This window comes from Chiloscyllium punctatum, chromosome 3 (assembly GCF_047496795.1).
Source record: "Chiloscyllium punctatum isolate Juve2018m chromosome 3, sChiPun1.3, whole genome shotgun sequence".
Lineage (NCBI taxonomy): Eukaryota > Metazoa > Chordata > Chondrichthyes > Orectolobiformes > Hemiscylliidae > Chiloscyllium > Chiloscyllium punctatum.
In genome coordinates, this window is record NC_092741.1 from 62,614,232 (window position 1) to 62,632,841 (window position 18,610).

Here is an 18,610-nt window from a genome sequence, read left to right on the forward strand (position 1 = left end):
ATTAAACAGTAAGGTAATGAAAGGAAAAAAAAGGGGGTAAACCGGGTTGGGGGGAGGGCAAAACAACATCAATTAACTCTTACAATTTATCTAAGAGAGTCTAAAAATTCCTTGGCCTTCTCCGGTGATCCGAAGTTATACATGGACCCTTCATGGCTGAAGCATAGCGTAGCTGGGTAGCGCAAGGAGTACTGAATGTTTAAGTCCCTTAAACGCTTCTTTGCTTCGTCAAATGCCTTCCTCTTTCAGACCAAAGCTGGGGAAAAGTCCTGAAGTAACATAATCTTGGATCCTTTGTAAATCATGGCTTGGGGATCTTTCCCAAGATTTCTGAAAGCTTCCAAGAAAACTTCCTCTCCTTGTAGCTCTGCAGCCGGAACAGGACTGGGCGGGGCGCTGGTCCAAGCCGGGCCCGTGCACTGCAACCTGGTAGGCCCATTCCACCCTTACCTGGCCTGATCCAGTCTCCAGATTTAACAGCAGTGGAAGCCACTTTTCGAGGAACACTGTAAGCTGGCCTTCTTCCCGTTTGGGAAGGCCCAGCAAACAAATATTTTTTCGACGACCTCGATTCTCAAGGTTGTCAATGTGATTCTCTAAGGTCCAGACTTGCTTTTCGAGAGTCTGGACCCGATCCACGGCCGATTCTGCTATGGTCTTGGAGGTCACAGCCTTTAGTTCCACCTCTCCGACTCGGCGCTCGAATTCCTTAATGTCTCGGCTGTGGCTTTGTAGCGCGGCCGAGACTGAATTCCATCGGCTCCGGGAGTCTTCGATGAAGGCGTCAATCTTCGCGTCAAGTTTGGAGATTATTTCTGCAAGGCTCGCCACCATAGGTAAGTCCCCCAGGGCAGCTGCAGACGCCTCTGCTGCAGCTGGGGAGGGTGGGGGAGGGGTTCCTGCCTGCTGAGAACTGCGGGCTCCTTTCCCCCTAGTCATTTTTACAGGAGACTAGACTGTTTAAATTTAGTACTGAGCAACTAATTACATTAAGTAAAAACTATTTTAAATGATTTGGTAAGTGTGGTAGAGGCAGGTAGCCCACTTTGCCCAAGTCTTGGGAGGAGCACTATAGACTCAGACTTGCTGAGTCACCGCCATCTTGGATTCCATTCTCACTTTTTTAAAAAGAAAAACACGTTGCTGTTCAAATTTAAATTCTTAACTTCAACTCTCAGTTCCAAAACAAAATTTAGAAAAAACAAATGGTCTCAACATTAGCCATAACTTAGTTGGTCGCACTTTTGCCTCTGAGGTTTTGCAGGATTCAAGCTCTCCATTATAGCTAATTTACCAGTGCACTACTCAGAGATTGTTGGAAGTGCCATCTTTCAGTTGTATTGCTAAATCAAGGCCTATCTGCCTGCTTGGAGGAATGTAAAAGATTTCATTGCACCTCATTCAAAAAAAAGCAATGAAATTATCCCAAAATGCCTTGTCTATTTTTATCTTTCTTGATGCATGTCAAAAAGCATTCTGTAGTCATTATTATATTGCTGTTTATGTGAGTTGGATGCAAACTGGTTGCCACGTTTCTTGCATTACAACAGTAACCATACTTCGGAAATGTTTCTTAATCTGTAAAGTGCTTCAGGATGTCCAATGGGACTGAAAAAAATGCTATATATATATGTAAGTTTTTTTTTGGAAGCAACAATATCAAAGGCCATACCTTATTTTCTCTATGGTAGGGATGTAACACATTTAAACTTCCACTTCATTCTTCTGCTGTTCACACTCAGACTATCAGAAGGTAATCATATCTGACAATTTACACATAGTTTCCACTACTTTGTTCCACTACTTTCTGCCTGAACATTGTTTCTTAGTTTCCATCCTTCACCATTGGACAATCGTCTTCTGTTAACCTGTCAATTTTACAAACTTTTACAAGTTTTAGTTACTGATACAAAAAACACATTAAAAGCCTACATCTTTTAACAAATAGCTTTCCAAGTCTTCCTATTTATCGGTGCATAACTGAATTCCCAGCTAATATCCATCATCAGCATACAGGTAAATATTTCATTAACCAATTGCTACTTTGTTGTTGGTTTTTTAAAAAATTGTCAATTTTAAATTTACATATATTGAATAATGAAATGTAAATATCTTTGTTCTTGCATAATCAGCTTAATTACTTACTGTTTAGTTTGAAGCTGTTACAGCATTTGAGTATGACATTTATATAATTATATACCTTTAATTTTTAAATATCATAGGGTCAGTGCTGGGACCACAGTTATTTATATTAATGACTTGGATGATAGAAGTGAATGTACTATCACCAAGTCTGCAGATGGCCAAAAAAAAGTCATGTGGACAACACAGAGTCTGCAAAAGCATATGGACAAGCCAAATGATTGCACAAAACTTATAAAATTGTATATAGTATGGGAAAGTGTCAGATATGCACTTTTAGAAAGAAGAGAAAGCTGAATATTATTTAAGTGGAGAAACACTGCAGAAAGCTGAACACACAGAGGGATCAGAAAGTCTAATCTCATGGTAAGAGGTCAGCCATTTAAATGAGGATAAATTTCTTCTGACAGGTTTGTGAATCTGTGGAATTTTGGTTGTTTAGCATCATGAAGGCTGAGACAGATCTTTAATCATTTAAGGAATCAAGAATTATGGGGATAATGTAGGAAAATGGAGTTGAGGATTATCAGATCAGCCATGATCTCATTGAATGGCAGAGCAAACTTGATGGGTCAAACAGCCTACTTTTGCTCCTATGTCTTATGGTATTACAGAACATTAAAAATAATTTAAAATGCATTTTCTACAAATGACTAAAATCTATAAATTATAATCAGTCAACAATTGTGATTCAATTGTTTGTGCAAAATTGCAGTGAATGATATGCAAGATGATGGATGCTTTGGCTGTAGTTAGTCAACTGAGGGACTTGGCTTCAGAACCGCAGAATAGAGAAGCTATTGTCAAAGACAAGGGATGTCTTCCAGGCCTCGTGCTGTTCCTGGAACACTGCAATCTGCAAGTACTTCATTGTGCCCTTCAGGTATGCAATTTTCTATTTTAATCTTCTGCTTACATCTCATGTTTTAAATATTTTCCTTCAGTACAAATTAGATTATTACTTAGTACTCTCTGGTGATTAAATAATTATATTCTAATTACTATCTCAATTTTAAAAATTGCTTGATTTTCTGTAATGCCATTGAATTTACTTCTGGTGAGTCAAATGTGTAAGAAGCGATTACAACATCCAGAAAGTTAACCAACCTTAACTTTCTCAGACTGAAAACTGTGCATGTTTACTCCACTGTTTGCAGAACAACACCATAAGGTATTTACCAAGCTGCAACTGTATTCTAGGAGAAGGTGAGCACTGCAGATGCTTGAGATCAGAGTCAAAAAGTGTAGGACTGGAAAAACACGGCCGGTCAGGCAGCATCCGAGAAGCTGGAGAGTTGACGTTTCTGGCGTAAACCCTTCACCACATTCCTAATGAAGGGTTTATGCCCAAAAAGTCAACTTTCCTGCTCCTCGGATGCTGCCTGACTAGCTATGTTTCTCCAGTGCCACACTTTTTTGACAGCAATTGTATTCTCATCACTAAGCATCTACCAGTCTACCCATAGAGAATTCTTGTGAAATATAGGTGTATGTTTCCAATATTGGATGAAATCAGAAGATTTCTTATACTCCTTCTCAACCTCCAATTTTTTGATAATTGTTGTATTTAATTTTCTTATGTGGGTGAAATAGAACTGCAAATATACCCCGCCCAAGCAAACTTTGAGAATTAATGCCTTTTCATTTTAAGATCACTCAGACTGCATAATGAATTATCTTGCTAGTAGTTTTGTTTTCATATTATATAATTAAATATGAATCACACTGTTATTTGTTATATTTCTTTTGGATCATTTTGACTGATGTTGTATAATCCTGTTAGGCACTGCATAATCTGGCAGAATGTCCCTCTAATAGAGAGATAATGAAAAATGAGTTAGGATTGGTGAGCAATCTTGAGAGACTACAGAAAAGGTAAGTGACTTCTACCAGTTGTGGAAAATTCTGTGCATTTGAGAGAATTGTATCATTCAATGTAAGTTCTAGTTTTTAGTGATAGCTATTCTTAACATGCTTTTAGTATGATTTTTGGAATTACCATATTTAAAGCTTCTAAACTTTTAAAAACGTCACTAAATTTCGATTTCTTTACCTATTGGCTACATTGAATCTAGTCATTAGTTCAAGTGTAAAGGCAGAAATTATATAGTTCTTATTTAGGCGAAGTGAAAATTTTGACTGCCATCTTCATGTGCAGTATATAGGCTTGCTGACTGTTTTGGACAGTCTTTGCTCCTTGTGTTTGTTGTTGCTATTACATACAATTATGATTAGGCTGTTTTTAAGGAATAGTTATGGTGGCCTTTTTCTTCTCATAGCATAATGTAGACTTGTGCTGGATTATTCTGAGGCTTTTCCACCTTCGCATTGCTCAGGCATTAATATTCAACTTGGATGGACAATGTATAAATGACAAAGCAACCATTGTGAACTTTCACCTTGATCCTCATAAAGGTTAACAGCTTTGATGTTTGTTTTATTTCTTCTTCCTTTGAACACAGATTCTCTTTCCCATTTTGATAACAGTGAGCCAATGTCAAAACTTAGAGCAGATTAAGCTACATGGGGTTGGAATGATGTAGACAAAATCTCTTCCTCATATTGCACCCTTCTATCTCAACTAAATGTTTTGGATTCTTAGAGAATATGGTACTTCACAAACAGCTCAAATGCAGCCTCAATTAATTGTTTGCTGTGCTCGACAACAAGGAATTGGAAACCCACCAAATAATTTTTGTGTTTATTATGATGATGCTCGCTGTCTGTCTGAGATACAGTTAGGTTGAGGAGAACACTTTCTTTCAGCTAGTCTAATTACAACTACTTTATTTTCAACTGAAGTCAGTTTTTTGAATATGCCTTTAATATCTGGAGATCCTGTATTCACAATTATTGGTGCAGTTAACTCAGTTCAAGTCAAAACTAGACCAAAATTCTGAATAGGAAATTTTCCTCTTTCAAGTTCTAGTTCAGATTGAACACTCACTGTTGCATGTAACTGCAAACATGAAATGCTAATTGTTCAGTAATGCAATCAGCATCTCTTTAACTGTTCCAGCATAGAGTGTCACTCCACCACCCCATATTTATTAAACAGGTAGCTCACAGATACTGTCTGGGAAACCTTTGTCTGCAGCTCATTTGCATCTGAATATTTATCCTTTTTTCTGTTTCCAGTGTTTGCAGATTTTCAAATAATTTGAGCAGATGAGGTTAGCGTCAAATTTTGTATGCCTTCAAGTGACTCAGCAGGAAGATCCTGCAGACACATGTCTTAGTGTAGAGATATGATTCACTTGGAAGATGGGATGCTCATGAGCCAGAATGCTGCACTGCTTTCTGCATTTGTTGTTTTTCTGCAGTAGAGTCATGTGGTCTCTTTCCACCTATATTCTTGATTTGTTGGATGCGGTGCCACCACAGATATGCTTTATTGCAAGTTCCTGCTATGTCCTGATGTCAATTGTTTTACTCTATGACAGGATATGAGCATCACAAGGTAGGCCAGCTTTATTGCCCCTTTTTAATTTCCTTTGAGAAGGTGATAGTTAGCTGCCAACGTGAATCCATATGATGTAATTACATGCTGTTAGAAGGGCATTCTTAAGATTTCGCCCCAACGTCAGTGAAGGAACTGTGATATAGTTTGAACTCAGGATGCTGTTTGTATTAGGTAGGTAGAACAAAGAATAAAGAAAACTACAGCACAAGAACATGCCCTTCGGCCTTCCAAGCCTGTTCAATCATGTATCTGTCCTGATACATCTTAAATGACACTATCGTGCCCGCTTCTACTACTTCCGCTGGCAACGTGTTCCAGGAACCCACAACTCTCTGCGTAAAGAACTTTCCAAGCATATCTCCCTTAAACCTTTCCTCTCTCACTTTGAAACGTACTCGCAGGTGGTGATGTTCGTTTGCACATGCTGCCATTGTCTATCTTGGTGGGAGAGAGAAGGTTCTGCTGAATGAACTTTGATGAGTTACTGCCATACGTCTTGCAGATGGTATATGCAGCTGCTGCCACTGTCCATAACTGGTGAAGGGACTGACTGTTGAATGTGTTGGATTGGAAACAAGCTACTTTGTTCTGGGTGATATCAAGCTTCTGAAATGCTGGAGCTGCACTCATCCAGGCAAGAGTATGCCTCTCTTATGCCTTGTAGGTGGTGAACATTAAAAGTTAGGACATGAGTTACTTGCTGCAGGATTTCCAGTTTCTGACCTGCTCTTGTAGCTAATCCAGTTCAGTGGTAATCCCCCAAGATGTCAATAGTAAGAGATTCAGCAATGTTAATGTCATTAAACATCAAGGGAAAATGGTCATTGTCCCTTGTTGGTGATGGTCATTACCTGATATTGTATGGCTCAATGTTACTTGTCACTAATGAGCCCAAGTCTAAATATTTTCCAGAACCTTCTGCATATTGATGGTACTGCTTCAGTATCTGAGTCACAAATGGTGTTGAACATTATATGATTATCAGTAAACATCTCTACTTCTGACCTTGTATGGAGGTAAGTCCATTGATGAAGCAACTAAAGATAGTAGGGCCTAGAACATCACCCTTCCTGTGGAACTCATGATGCTCTGGACTGAGATGGGTTCCCTCCAAAAACCACAACTATCTTAGTTTGTGCTAGATATGAATCTAAAGAGTGGCAATTTTGCCTCTGATATTCATTGAATGTAGGTTTTGGAGTGCCAAGGGAGTTGCCCGATATAAGGAAACGAGATGTGATGCCATAAGAGGTCATGGACTCTGGAACCAATGTTGAGCACTCCTAGAGAAGCTCACTCCCACAGTATACCACTTCTGCCACCTCTACCGGATCTGCCCTGACGGTGTTACAGGATATACCTGTTGTATCACTGTGTCAAGGCTGGTGTTTGACTAGTCTGTGAAACAGTTCTCCCAATTTTGTCATTCACTCCCAGATATTAGAAAGAAAGACTTTGCTTAGTTAACATGTATCAGGACTGCGATGGCAGGTTGTCTTTCTGGTTTCATTCCCTTTTCCTTTCTAGCAGTTGAAACAATTAAATGACTTACAAGGCTATTTCAGAGGGCAGTTAAGCATCAACCACATTGTTGAGAGTCTGAGGTTACATGTGGGTCAGACCAAGTAAGGATGGCAGCTTCCTTCCCTAAGGGACATTAGTGAACTGGGGGGGTTTTTAACGACAATCCACGATGTTTCATAGTCATCATTAAACGTTTTAAAGACTTTTATTGAATTCAAATTCACCGTCTGCCATGATGAGATTCACATCCAGGTCCCAGAAACATTATCCAAGTCTCTGGATTACTAGTTAAGGTAATACCAGTATGTTAGATAATGGAAAAACACTGAAAATTGGCCAGATTAATATTCAGAAACGTAAATCCTTAGCCTTGACTCTGTGAAAGAATGGCTGAATTTATTGAGTGATCTTTGCAATACTGCTCTGTGTCTGCATTTGAGTTTTTTTTTCTCTCTTGACCGACTGACTTTTCACTCGTTGTTGTGGTTCTGTTCGCCGAGCTGGGAATTTGTGTTGCAGACGTTTCGTCACCTATCTAGGTGACATCCTCAGTGCTTGGGAGCCTCCTGTGAAGCGCCTCTGTGATCTTTCCTCCGGCATTTGTAGTGGTTTGAATCTGTCGATTCCGGTTGTCAGTTCCAGCTGTCCACTGCAGTGGTCGGTATATTGGGTCCAGGTCGATGTGCTTATTGATTGAATCTGTGGATGAGTGCCATGCCTGTAGGAATTCCCTGGCTGTTCTCTGTTTGGCTTGTCCTATAATAGTAGTGTTGTCCCAGTCGGATTCATGTTGCTTGTCACCTGCGTGTGTGGCTACTAAGGATAGCTGGTCGTGTCGTTTCGTGGCTAGTTGGTGTTCGTGATGACAAGCAACATGAATTCGACTGGGACAACACTACTATTATAGGACAAGCCAAACAGAGAACAGCCAGGGAATTCCTAGAGGCATGGCACTCATCCACAGATTCAATCAATAAGCACATCGACCTGGACTCAATATACCGACCGTCGCAGCGGACAGCTGGAACTGACAACCGGAAGCGGCAGATTCAAACCACTACAAATGCCGGAGGAAAGATCACAAAAGCACTTCACAGGAGGGTCCCAAGCACTGAGGATGTCACCTAGACAGGGGACGAAACGTCTGCAACACAAATTCCCAGCTCGGCGAACAGAAACACAACAACGAGCACCCAAGCTACAAATCTTCTCACAAAATTTGACTTTTCACTCATTTCACATTCCATCCAGAACTGAGAAAATTAACAAATGTCTGTCATTGTCATTCGCAAATTAGCTAAAAGGAGTTGGAGAAGTCAGACTTATTTTCATCTATTCTTCTTTCTCAGTGGCCTCTAGTTTTAATTTTTCCCTCTGAAAGAAAATTTAGCATTTGGTCAAGCTCTGTGAAAGTGTTGTTGGCATCAATGTGTCTGTTTAACCTGCATTGTATTCATCATAGTTTTGTTCTCTGAAGTGTAGTTCAAGCTACTCTTTATTTACTCATTTATAAAATTGTGAAATGTTGATGCTTAACTTGTATAATTGCCCATTTTTGTGATAGGGACGACACATCAAAAGGCATCAGCGTTTTGGCAACAGAAATTTATGAACTGTTGAAGAAGCCTGTACAGACTGTCAAAGCAAGAATTCATAATTCTAGCAGTACAAAACGTGTGCCAGCCCAGTTTTTCGTTAACAGCACAATTAAGAAAGCAAAAACAATCACACTACAAATAGATGGACTACATAACATGGTGAGAATTGACTGAATTATCTCTGCTTTCAACAACACAAAAATTTAAATGATTAGTTTGGGAAAAATGTGCAAATCCCATTAAAATAGTTATATTCTCTCTCTCAATTTTTAGGTTTATTATGTGAAATATGGTCTAATGAGTTTTGAGCTTTGAAATTCTTTGCAGTTAATAATTGGGACTTCAAGAGCAGTATTTAATAGATGAAAAGGCAGTATTAAATGGTTTGTAAAACCTTGTTTCTTTGTGCAAATACAGTTTTTAAAAAATAGTCAGATATTGTAGATTATTCAGAGAATTGTGTGAAGGTATTCCAGAGCTTTGGAAGAGAATATCATTTATAACTCAGTAGTAGCATGCTCGCTATCAAGTCAAAAGATTATAAATCCACTCCAAAGACTCAGAAAAATGTAGACAGACACCTGTGCAGAACCATGGATCTGTACTATTTGAGGTACCCTGTTTTCCTTTTCAGGTAAACTTGAAGATCTCATAGTATTACTCAAAGGGTCAGTTTTTTTGACAACCTAGCCAGTATTTATTTTGGGCTCTTGCTATTTACTATTCTGGTAATTACTATTTTTAAAAGAACTGTATTATGTGTTTTAGTATTACCTTCTTTGAAAGAAGTTATAGAAATTGTAGATCAATGCAATGCTTTGACTTAGAATCTTTCTATAAGAGTTTATCAGATTTTTTTAAAATAAGTAAATGTTATATGTAATTTTCCAACTATCTGGTCCAAGCAGAGAGCCTTTCCAACCAGCAGTGCAAACCATAAATTTGTGTGTGCATGATTTTCTGACCATCAAAATTAGTGATGAGAAAAATTACCTATTGTAAAAACAAATGTACATAAATGGTTCATGTCACTATATAAATCTATAATTGCATCAAAACAGCAATCAACAATTCTTAGAATTGTTCCCTCTCCCAATGTTAAAGTGAAATGAATAGAGTTTGCAAGAATAATTGTTTTCAGCATACTGGCTACATGTGCAGTCTTGTCGTCAAGTTGTGCCTGTACAAGGCATTGGTGTGGCCACGTTTGTACTGCATACAATTCTGATTGCCCTGCTATAGGAAGGATGTTAGTAAACTGGAAAGGGGGCAGAAAAAATTTACAAAGATGCTACTGAGACTGAAGGGTTTGAGTTATAACAAGAGGTTAGATAGGCTGGAATTTATTTCACTGGAGCGTAGAAGTCTGAGGGAGGACCTTAAATAGGTTTATAAAGTCATGAGTGCCATAGATAAGGTGAATAGCCAAGGTCTGTTCCCCAGGTAGGGGAGTTCAAAAACTAATGGGAGGTATGGTGCATATATGGAACAAACTTCCAGAACAAGTGGTAGAGGCGAGTACAATTACAACATTTGGATTGATACATGAATAGGAAAGGTTTAGGGCAATATGGGCCAAACGCAGGCAAATGTGATTAGTTTAGTTTAGGAAACATGGTCGGCCTGGACAAGTTGGACCAAAGGGTCTGATTCCGTGCTAAATTACTCTAAATTAATAAAAGATAATACTTTAGGAGTAGTTTTCCTATGAGAGGTAACTTGCAATGTATAAAATCACTGGAAACTGTTAACCCAATTGCATGCTTAACATGAGCTACCAGTAATAGAGGGTCAATATTCCTGACCTCAAATTATCTCCAAACTTTAGATCTTAAACTTATAAAAATGTATTTCACTCATTGAAAATTACTATACGTAGTTAGCATGAACAGAGATACTCTGATGATTGAGTAAAAGTGGAATTTGGAATCTGTTAGTTATTAAATGCAGGGGCTGAGATTCCTACAAGTGATACCTCTCATCAATATTTTATTGTGTTTCATGTCCAATTGTATTTTGTAGTAGTGAAATTAAAATATACTGATCATAAACCTTTTTTTCTAATATTATGCAGGATAGCCAAAATATCTGTGAAGAAGCTTTATTAAAAGTTAATGGTGTCATTAGCTTTACATTCCAAATGGCTCTTCAGCGTTGTGTTATTAGAATCTATTCTGATCTTAAAGTTGAGGTGAGAATTTTAATATTTCTGGCTGATATTGGGCTTTAATCTCTGATTTGGCATGTTTATTACTGATTCTAATATCTGCATGAAGTCCCATGCACACACACAAGCAGTAAACACATATACTTCTCTGATCAGAAACAGCTAAGCTCATACCCAGAGGCTGGTGAAGGTCTGCAATTCATTCCCAGCAACTGTAGTTGAGACCAAAACCCTTGCCACATTTAAAACCGAATTTCATATGCACTAGAAGTGCTGCAACTTAGAGTTAACAGTGGGATTATGCCATACAGCACTTTCTTAGTATGAAGAAGATGGGCTGAATGGGTTCCTTTGCTGCTGTGAATGTGCTATTATGAAAGTAATGTGGAAGGTTTCTTTATTTATGTGAACATACCTTGAATATTTGGTCCTGAAGATGTTCTTGGTATGTATTTACAGGAAATTAAAGCAGTAATTCAATTTGATAGATTGCTCAAGTTCCATACAATCGTAGAAAAGACGTGGCACAGAGAGAGAGGCCAATCATTCCATTGTGTCTGTGCTGGGTGAAAAGTTGCATTAGTACATGGCGTGTGTACTGATGTAGGAGAGAAATAATAAACAATTAGGAAGGTAAAGAGGAATAACAAAGTTAAATTATCATGGAATGTAATGAAAAGTATTAACATGTTTTACCATTATAGAAATCAAGGAGGAGATGAGGATAGGAATAGAACCACTAGCTACTAATGGATAGACAGGATAAAGTCCCAGCAGCAATAACGAAATGATAGACATATTAAATAATCAATTAGTCAAAGTTGTCAGATAGATACATCAGGTGGGCATGAAATCAGAACAGATTAGAACTAATTAAATTAGTAAGAAATATTAAATTTATCAAATTCAGATAATATCCCTGATCCAGATAGATTGCAATCATACATTTTAAAATAATCTGGGACAGCGATAGTTGCAGTGCTATTGCACATATTTAATAATTAATTTGATAAGGTTGTAATGGCAGAGGACTGTGATCAGCTAATGTCTACCTCATTTCTTAAATAGAGATTTAAGATGCTCAGAGAACCATGCATCGGTCAGCTTACCTTCAGCTGTAGGAAAGGTAATGGAATCTCACTGAAGAAAGTAGAAAAAGGTTTGATGAAGTAGCCAATTAGAAATCAAATAATGACTTCAAAGGACATTCCTTTACTCAGGCATTGATGAGAAGAACAAACTTTAGCTTTGAGTGCAATTAAAAGATAGTCGAATACATGAGAAAAGAATAGAGGATTAATGCTAATAATTTAGATGAGGAAGAATGGATGAAGTGAAGCATAAATGACGTGGGCTGGTTGTGCCAAGTAGGCTTTGATCATTTTGTGTTTTTACAAAATTTGTTGTGCTGCACTTATCAATCAGAGGAAGTCTGGTAGCATTTTTCTGTTAGCTGATCAGACAGTTGCAATGTCTGATGCAATTTATAATTGAAGCTCATGGAAATTAAAAAAAGATAGGGTTATAAACGGATGGTTGATCTGCTACTGTGCATCTTGTGCATGTGCCAAAGTCAAATTTCATCATGTTCCCTACCCTTCCCACAGTGAATACCAGACTTCTGAATAACAAGGATCTTTGTTTTGTGTATAATTGTAATGTGTTTTACTTCACTATCGTGCAATACCACATTATGTATGTATTTTTATGTGGATGTTTTTAAAACATCCCTTTTTATTTCATTATCCAGATTGTTTTAAAAAAAAGACTTGCAATTGTATAAGACTAAAATACACAGAAGGAGGCCATTCAACCCACGTCTGCTCCACCATTCAATGAGATCATGGTTGATCTGATAATCCTCAACTCCACTTTCCTGCCTTTTCCCCATAACTTTTGATTCCCTTACTGATTAAAATTTTGTCTCAGCCTTGAATGTATACTCAATGATCCAGCCTCAACAGCCCCCTCCAGTAAAGAATTCCATAGATTCACAATCCTCTGAGAGAAAAATTCCTCCTTGTTTCTGTCGTTATGTGTAACCCCTTATTCTAGATATGCCTTTTGGTCCTAGACTCTCCCATAAAAGGCAACAACTTTTCCGCATCTACCCTGTCAAGTCTCCTAAGAATCTTGTATGTTTAAATAAAGTTGCCTCCCATTCTTCTATTTTCCAACAGTACAAACCCTGTTTACTCAAATCTCTGCATAAGATAGTCCTTCCATTCTGGTATCAACCTGATGAACCTTCGCTGGACTGCCTCTATTGACAGTCTATCCTTCCTTAGATAAAGGGCCCAAAAGTATTCAGAGCATTTTACCTATGGGCTGACTAGCACCTTGTACAGTTTTAGTAAAACTTCCTATTTTTATTCTGCATTTTGTTTGAAATAAGGGTCAATATTCCTTACCTATTACCCAGTATAGTGGGATGTTAGCTTTCTCTGATTCATAGATTTCAGAGTCCTCGTCCATCTTTTCTGTAGTTTTCTGAAATCTTTCTCCCTTTAAATAATATTTAGCTTTCTATTCCTGCCGAAGTATAAAGCCTCATATTTCCCCACATTATGTTCCAGCTGCCAAATTTGGCTCACTCACCTTAACCTGTCCATATCCCGCTGTAGTCATCCTCACCAATTGGCTTCCCACCCATTTTCATATCATCTGCAAACTTGTTTATTGTTCGTTCATGTTCCTTATCCAAGTCATTTATATATTGTAAATAATTGTGACTCCAGCACTGATCCCTGTGGCACACCACTAATTACAGGTTTGACCTTGAAAATGCCCCTCTTATCTCAACTCTGTCTCCTATTAGTTAACCAATCCTCTGTCCATGCTAATACACTATCTCCAACACCGTGAGCTATTCTCTTAAGTGGCCTAACGTGTGGTACCTTATCCCAAACATTTCTGAAAATCCAAATGTGATATTCACTGCATCTTATTTATCAATACTGCTTTTACTTTCTCAAATAATTTAGTAAATTTGTCAGACATGATATCCCCCTTCATGAAGCCATGCTGACTGCTTGATTGTATTATGCATTTCTAAATGCTGTTTATAAACATCCTTTACAATAGATTGTCACATTTTCCTAATAACAAATGTTAAGCTAACTGGCCTATAATTACTTTTCTTTTGTCTCTTTCCTCACTAAATAAAAGTTGGGCTTGCCCTATAATGGTAGTGTTGTCCCAGTCGAATTCATGTTGCTTGTCGTCTGTGTGTGTGGCTACTAAGGATAGCTGGTCGTGTCGTTTCGTGGCTAGTTGGTGTTCGTGTATACGGATCGTTAACTGTCTTCCTGTTTGCCCGATGTAGTGTTTTGTGCAGTCCTTGCATGGGATTTTGTACACTACATTAGTTTTGCTCATGTTGGGTATCGGGTCCTTTGTTCAGGTGAGTTGTTGTCTGAGCGTGGCTGTTGGTTTGTGTGCTGTTATGAGTCCTAGTGGTCGCAGGAGTCTGGCTGTCAGTTCAGAAATGCTCCTGATGTATTGTAGTGTGGCTAGTCCTTTGGGTTGCGGCATGTCCTCGTTCCGTTGTCTCTCCCTTAGGCATCTGTTGATGAAATTGCGAGGGTATCCGTTTTTGGCGAATACTTTGTATAGGTGTTCCTCTTCCTCTTTTTGTAGTTCTGGTGTGCTGCAGTGTGTTGTGGCCCTTTTGAATAGTGTCCTGATGCAACTTCGTTTGTGTGTGTTGGGGTGGTTGCTTTCATAGTTTAGGACTTGGTCTGTGTGTGTGGCTTTCCTGTAAACCTTTGTGGTGAATTCTCCGTTCGGTGTTCTCTGTACCATCACATCTAGGAATGGGAGTTGGTTGTCATATTTCCCCACATTATGTTCCAGCTGCCAAATTTGGCTCACTCACCTTAACCTGTCCATATCCCGCTGTAGTCATCCTCACCAATTGGCTTCCCACCCATTTTCATATCATCTGCAAACTTGTTTATTGTAGGGCAAGCCCAACAGAGAACAGCCAGGGAATTCCTAGAGGCATGGCACTCATCCACAGACTCTATCAACAAACACATCGACCTGGACCCAATATACCGGCCACTACAGTGGACAGCTCGAACTGACAACCGGAAGCGGCAGAGACAGGCCACTATAAATGCCGGAGGAAACAGCACAGAAGCGCTTCACAGGAGGGTCCCAAGCACTGAGGGTGTCACCTAGACAGGGGACGAAACGTTTGCAAGACAAATTCCCAGCTCGGCGAACAGAACCACAACAAGCTCTGTATATAAAACAAATCCTTTACTCATGACTTGCCCCTTACTTTGAAATTGTATCCCTGATCAGATTCGCCATCTTAACCTTCATCTACCCCGTATTTAAATATTTTGGAGGTTTCAATGAGATTATTTCTCCATTCAAAGTTTGGGATCTGGCTGTGTCCCTGGCTTGTGGATTGTTGACTGGTGGTCTGTATCTGACACATGGTGGAAGGATTCGATTCTTTCGGCATTCATGCAGGAACCGGAGCTGTTTGTATGTGGTGCTTAGGCGGTTGGCACAGGATTCCCATTTCCTGGCTTGTCTTAGCGTCTCTCGCCCGTAGGTGTTCAAAGTTCAAAATTATTTCTCCATCTTCAAAACTTTTATGAATACATGACCAATTTCCCCAATCTCTCATCACTTGGTTAGTCCACTTTCCTGGGAACAGGTCTGTTGAAACTATCTCAATGACAATAAACATTCTAATGCAAGGGGACCCTAACTACAGTGATGACTCTAAGTCAGTCTAATCAATATAACTGAAGCAAGACTTTGCTACTCCTGAATTCAAATCCTCTTATGATAAAGGCTCTCATACCATTAGTCCTCTTAATTGCCTTCTGCACCTTCATGTTAGTCTTCAGTGACTAATTAATATGGACACCGAGGTTCCTTTGTATATCTACACTTTCTAATCTCTTCCCATTTATGAAATACACTGAATATCTGTTCCAAGAAGGTAACCTCACTGTTGTGCATCCATGAAGTAGGAAACCACTTTTTTTAAATAACACATTTAGAGGTGGTCACACCACAGTTCTGATGAAGGGTCACTAGGCCCGAAAAATTCGACTCTGCTTTCTGTCCAGATGCTGAGTTTCTCCAGAAATTTCTGTTTTGGATTTCCAGCTCTTGCAAATTTTGGTTTTATTCTTAAAACAATTATTTGGGAAACTAATAGCCATTTGGAAAAAATATGAGTTGATTAGGAAGAGCTAGAATGGCTTTCTTAAGGAAAAATTGTGTTTAATAAACTTGCCAGATATTTTTCAAGAAGTAACTGTGTGTTAATGAAGGAGGGTAATGGTGTTGATAATAGGTGTATGTGGATTTCCAAAAGGTGTTCGATACAGTACCACACATCAGATTTATGAGGCAGGTTATAGTTATTGGAATAAATGGGACAGTAACTACATGGAAACAATGAATAATATTAATGGATGTTTTTCAGTCTGGAAGGTTTGTAGTGGACTTCCTTGGGGTCAGTACTGGGACTCCTGTTTTCCCTGATTAATATTAATGATCTAGATCTTGGTGTGCAGTGCTCAGTTTCCAGGTTTGCAAGAGATGAAAAACTTGGAAGCATTGTAAACTGTGAGGAGAGCAGTGGAAAACCAGAAAGGGATATTGACAAGTTGTTGGAATGGGTGGCTAAGTGACAGCTGATGTTCAGTGCATAGAGGTGAGATAATGGATTTTTATTGAAATAACATGGGAGATATAGTACAAAGGGCACTATCTGAAAGGGTATGTGGGAGCTGAGAAACCTGGGTAAAAATATGCATAAGTCACTGAAGGTGACAGTGCACGAGATGAAAAATTACAGTGAGAAATTAATAAAGCATACAGCTACTTTGTTTTATTTATAAAGGTTAAGTCACTATGACTTACCAGACCATGAAGTTTTCAAAAGTTAGAGGTGCTGGATAAAATAGATAAAGAGAAACTGTCCCCCCCTCATAACAAGATCAAGGATGAAAGGTAAAAGATGCAAGTTATTTGTGGAAAACATATAGCAAGTAGTAGTGCTGCAAGTGTGGTGGAGACAGGTTCAATTGAAGCATCTAAAAGGGCATTAGATGATTATTTAAATTGACACCATATTCAGGATTATAGAGGGTGGGGAAAAAAAAGTGGCACTGAGTCATAATGCTCATTAAGAGAGCCAATGCATTCATGATGGGCTAACTGGCCTCCTTCTGTGCAGTAATAATTCTGAGATTCTTATAAACATTAATGCCCATGAACTGACATAGAATTGTAATAATGGCATCCTGTTTGCCATGAAAGTATTGTTTTTGATGAAATGACCTTGTGAACAGCTTATTTTTGTTACATTTCAAGCAAATCAATTTCATACAAAACAAGTTATTTTTCACAACTAAACTGAATCGTTTGTAATGTTTTTATTTTACAACAGCGTCTTGCTTCAGCAATTGCAGCAACAAAAATATTACAAGCTTATCAAGTTGTGAAAAACAAGGATGGAAAAGAGGTAAAATGAATGTATATTACATATAATGTTGTTTTGAGCTATCCTTTCATATATTTGTAAGCCACATTACAAAGTGCTGCCTGAGCTTGTGAAGTCATCAATGCCAAATATGAACTTCTACACTTGAGTTTTATGTTACTAACCTCTTTAAATTTTATCTAAAATTAACTGAGTATGGAAGACCATGCAAGAAGGGCAAGTCAGCGAAGTGCTCAATGAAAATTGCATCACGAATCATTTGTTTGTTATACATAAATTCATTTGAAAACTAAAACCAAAATGTAAATAACCAGGTTCAATGATCATATAAATATTTATACTGTGTATCTTGTTTTACAGGATATCATTCCTTTTTGCACCAGTAATGCAAAAATAGTAGAAAGTCTGAATTTGCCTGATTATCTTCCTGAGGATGAAAGCCCAGAAATACAGCATAATAAAGCTATTTCACAAACTGGTGCAAAGGAAAACACAAATGGAACTTGGTTAAATGCAGCAGCAAACTTTCTAACCAAAACTTTCTACTGGTAATAAACAAATTATAAAACTTTTGTGGATGGCAAGTGTTTTTCATCATTTGTGTTCAATAGACACTACTGGTGGCACATGGTCATAAACATTTGGTTAGGTTTCATGTGTAACTTAATTAAACAATACTTGTCTTTGTACCTTTTCATTTGAATTAACATGGGTTTGGACATCTCTACTGAATTTATTTTCTGAATTTCTATTGTAGTCACTTCTATTGTATTGGTTATCTAAAAATGTTTGTATTTTGATTAATGTTACAGGAACAGTACTGTTGAATTGTTTACATTGTTACTATTGATTACAAATTGTTATAAAATAATCAGTATGGTTCAGAATTAAAACTTTAATTCCAAAATGGAATTAAAATATATATTTAAATATTGCATTCCATTCTTACTAAATGAAAGAGCAGGTTTCACGGAACAATGTTTACTTCTATTTACGTTCTTGACTCTGGTATGAATTAATTCTTTGACTATAATGCATCTTAAAAAAGTCTAAACTCTTAATTGAAAAAATGGTTTTCCCATAATCCTACTACTCTACATTAAGTCTCAATGATGTTAATATCAATGTTTTGATACTTAAAACATGTATGCTTCACAATGGCCAATGAAAGTAATGATCAACCATTTGTAGACTTCATTGACTGTATCTTCAAATGATTATCATACTTTAAAAAT

The 18,610-nt window shown here is 38.0% G+C and overlaps 1 protein-coding gene across 3 annotated transcripts in view; it reads left to right on the forward strand.

Moving 5' to 3' along the window:
• armc1l (armadillo repeat containing 1, like) overlaps nucleotides 1-18,181 on the forward strand; it is a 32,673-nt gene extending 14,492 nt beyond the window's left edge. For 2 of the 3 annotated variants that reach the window (XM_072554246.1, XM_072554237.1), the window contains 6 exons: nucleotides 2,858-3,025; nucleotides 3,926-4,017; nucleotides 8,694-8,886; nucleotides 10,802-10,918; nucleotides 17,322-17,396; nucleotides 17,736-18,181. In XM_072554246.1, the coding sequence (XP_072410347.1) occupies nucleotides 2,861-3,025; nucleotides 3,926-4,017; nucleotides 8,694-8,886; nucleotides 10,802-10,918; nucleotides 17,322-17,396; nucleotides 17,736-17,927 (834 nt within the window). In that variant the 5' untranslated portion in view covers nucleotides 2,858-2,860 and the 3' untranslated portion in view covers nucleotides 17,928-18,181. Of the gene's footprint in view, nucleotides 1-686; nucleotides 837-2,857; nucleotides 3,026-3,925; nucleotides 4,018-8,693; nucleotides 8,887-10,801; nucleotides 10,919-17,321; nucleotides 17,397-17,735 lie in introns of those variants that run through there. The other variant, XM_072554254.1, reaches the window with a different exon arrangement.
• Nucleotides 18,182-18,610: the final 429 nt, after the last annotated feature.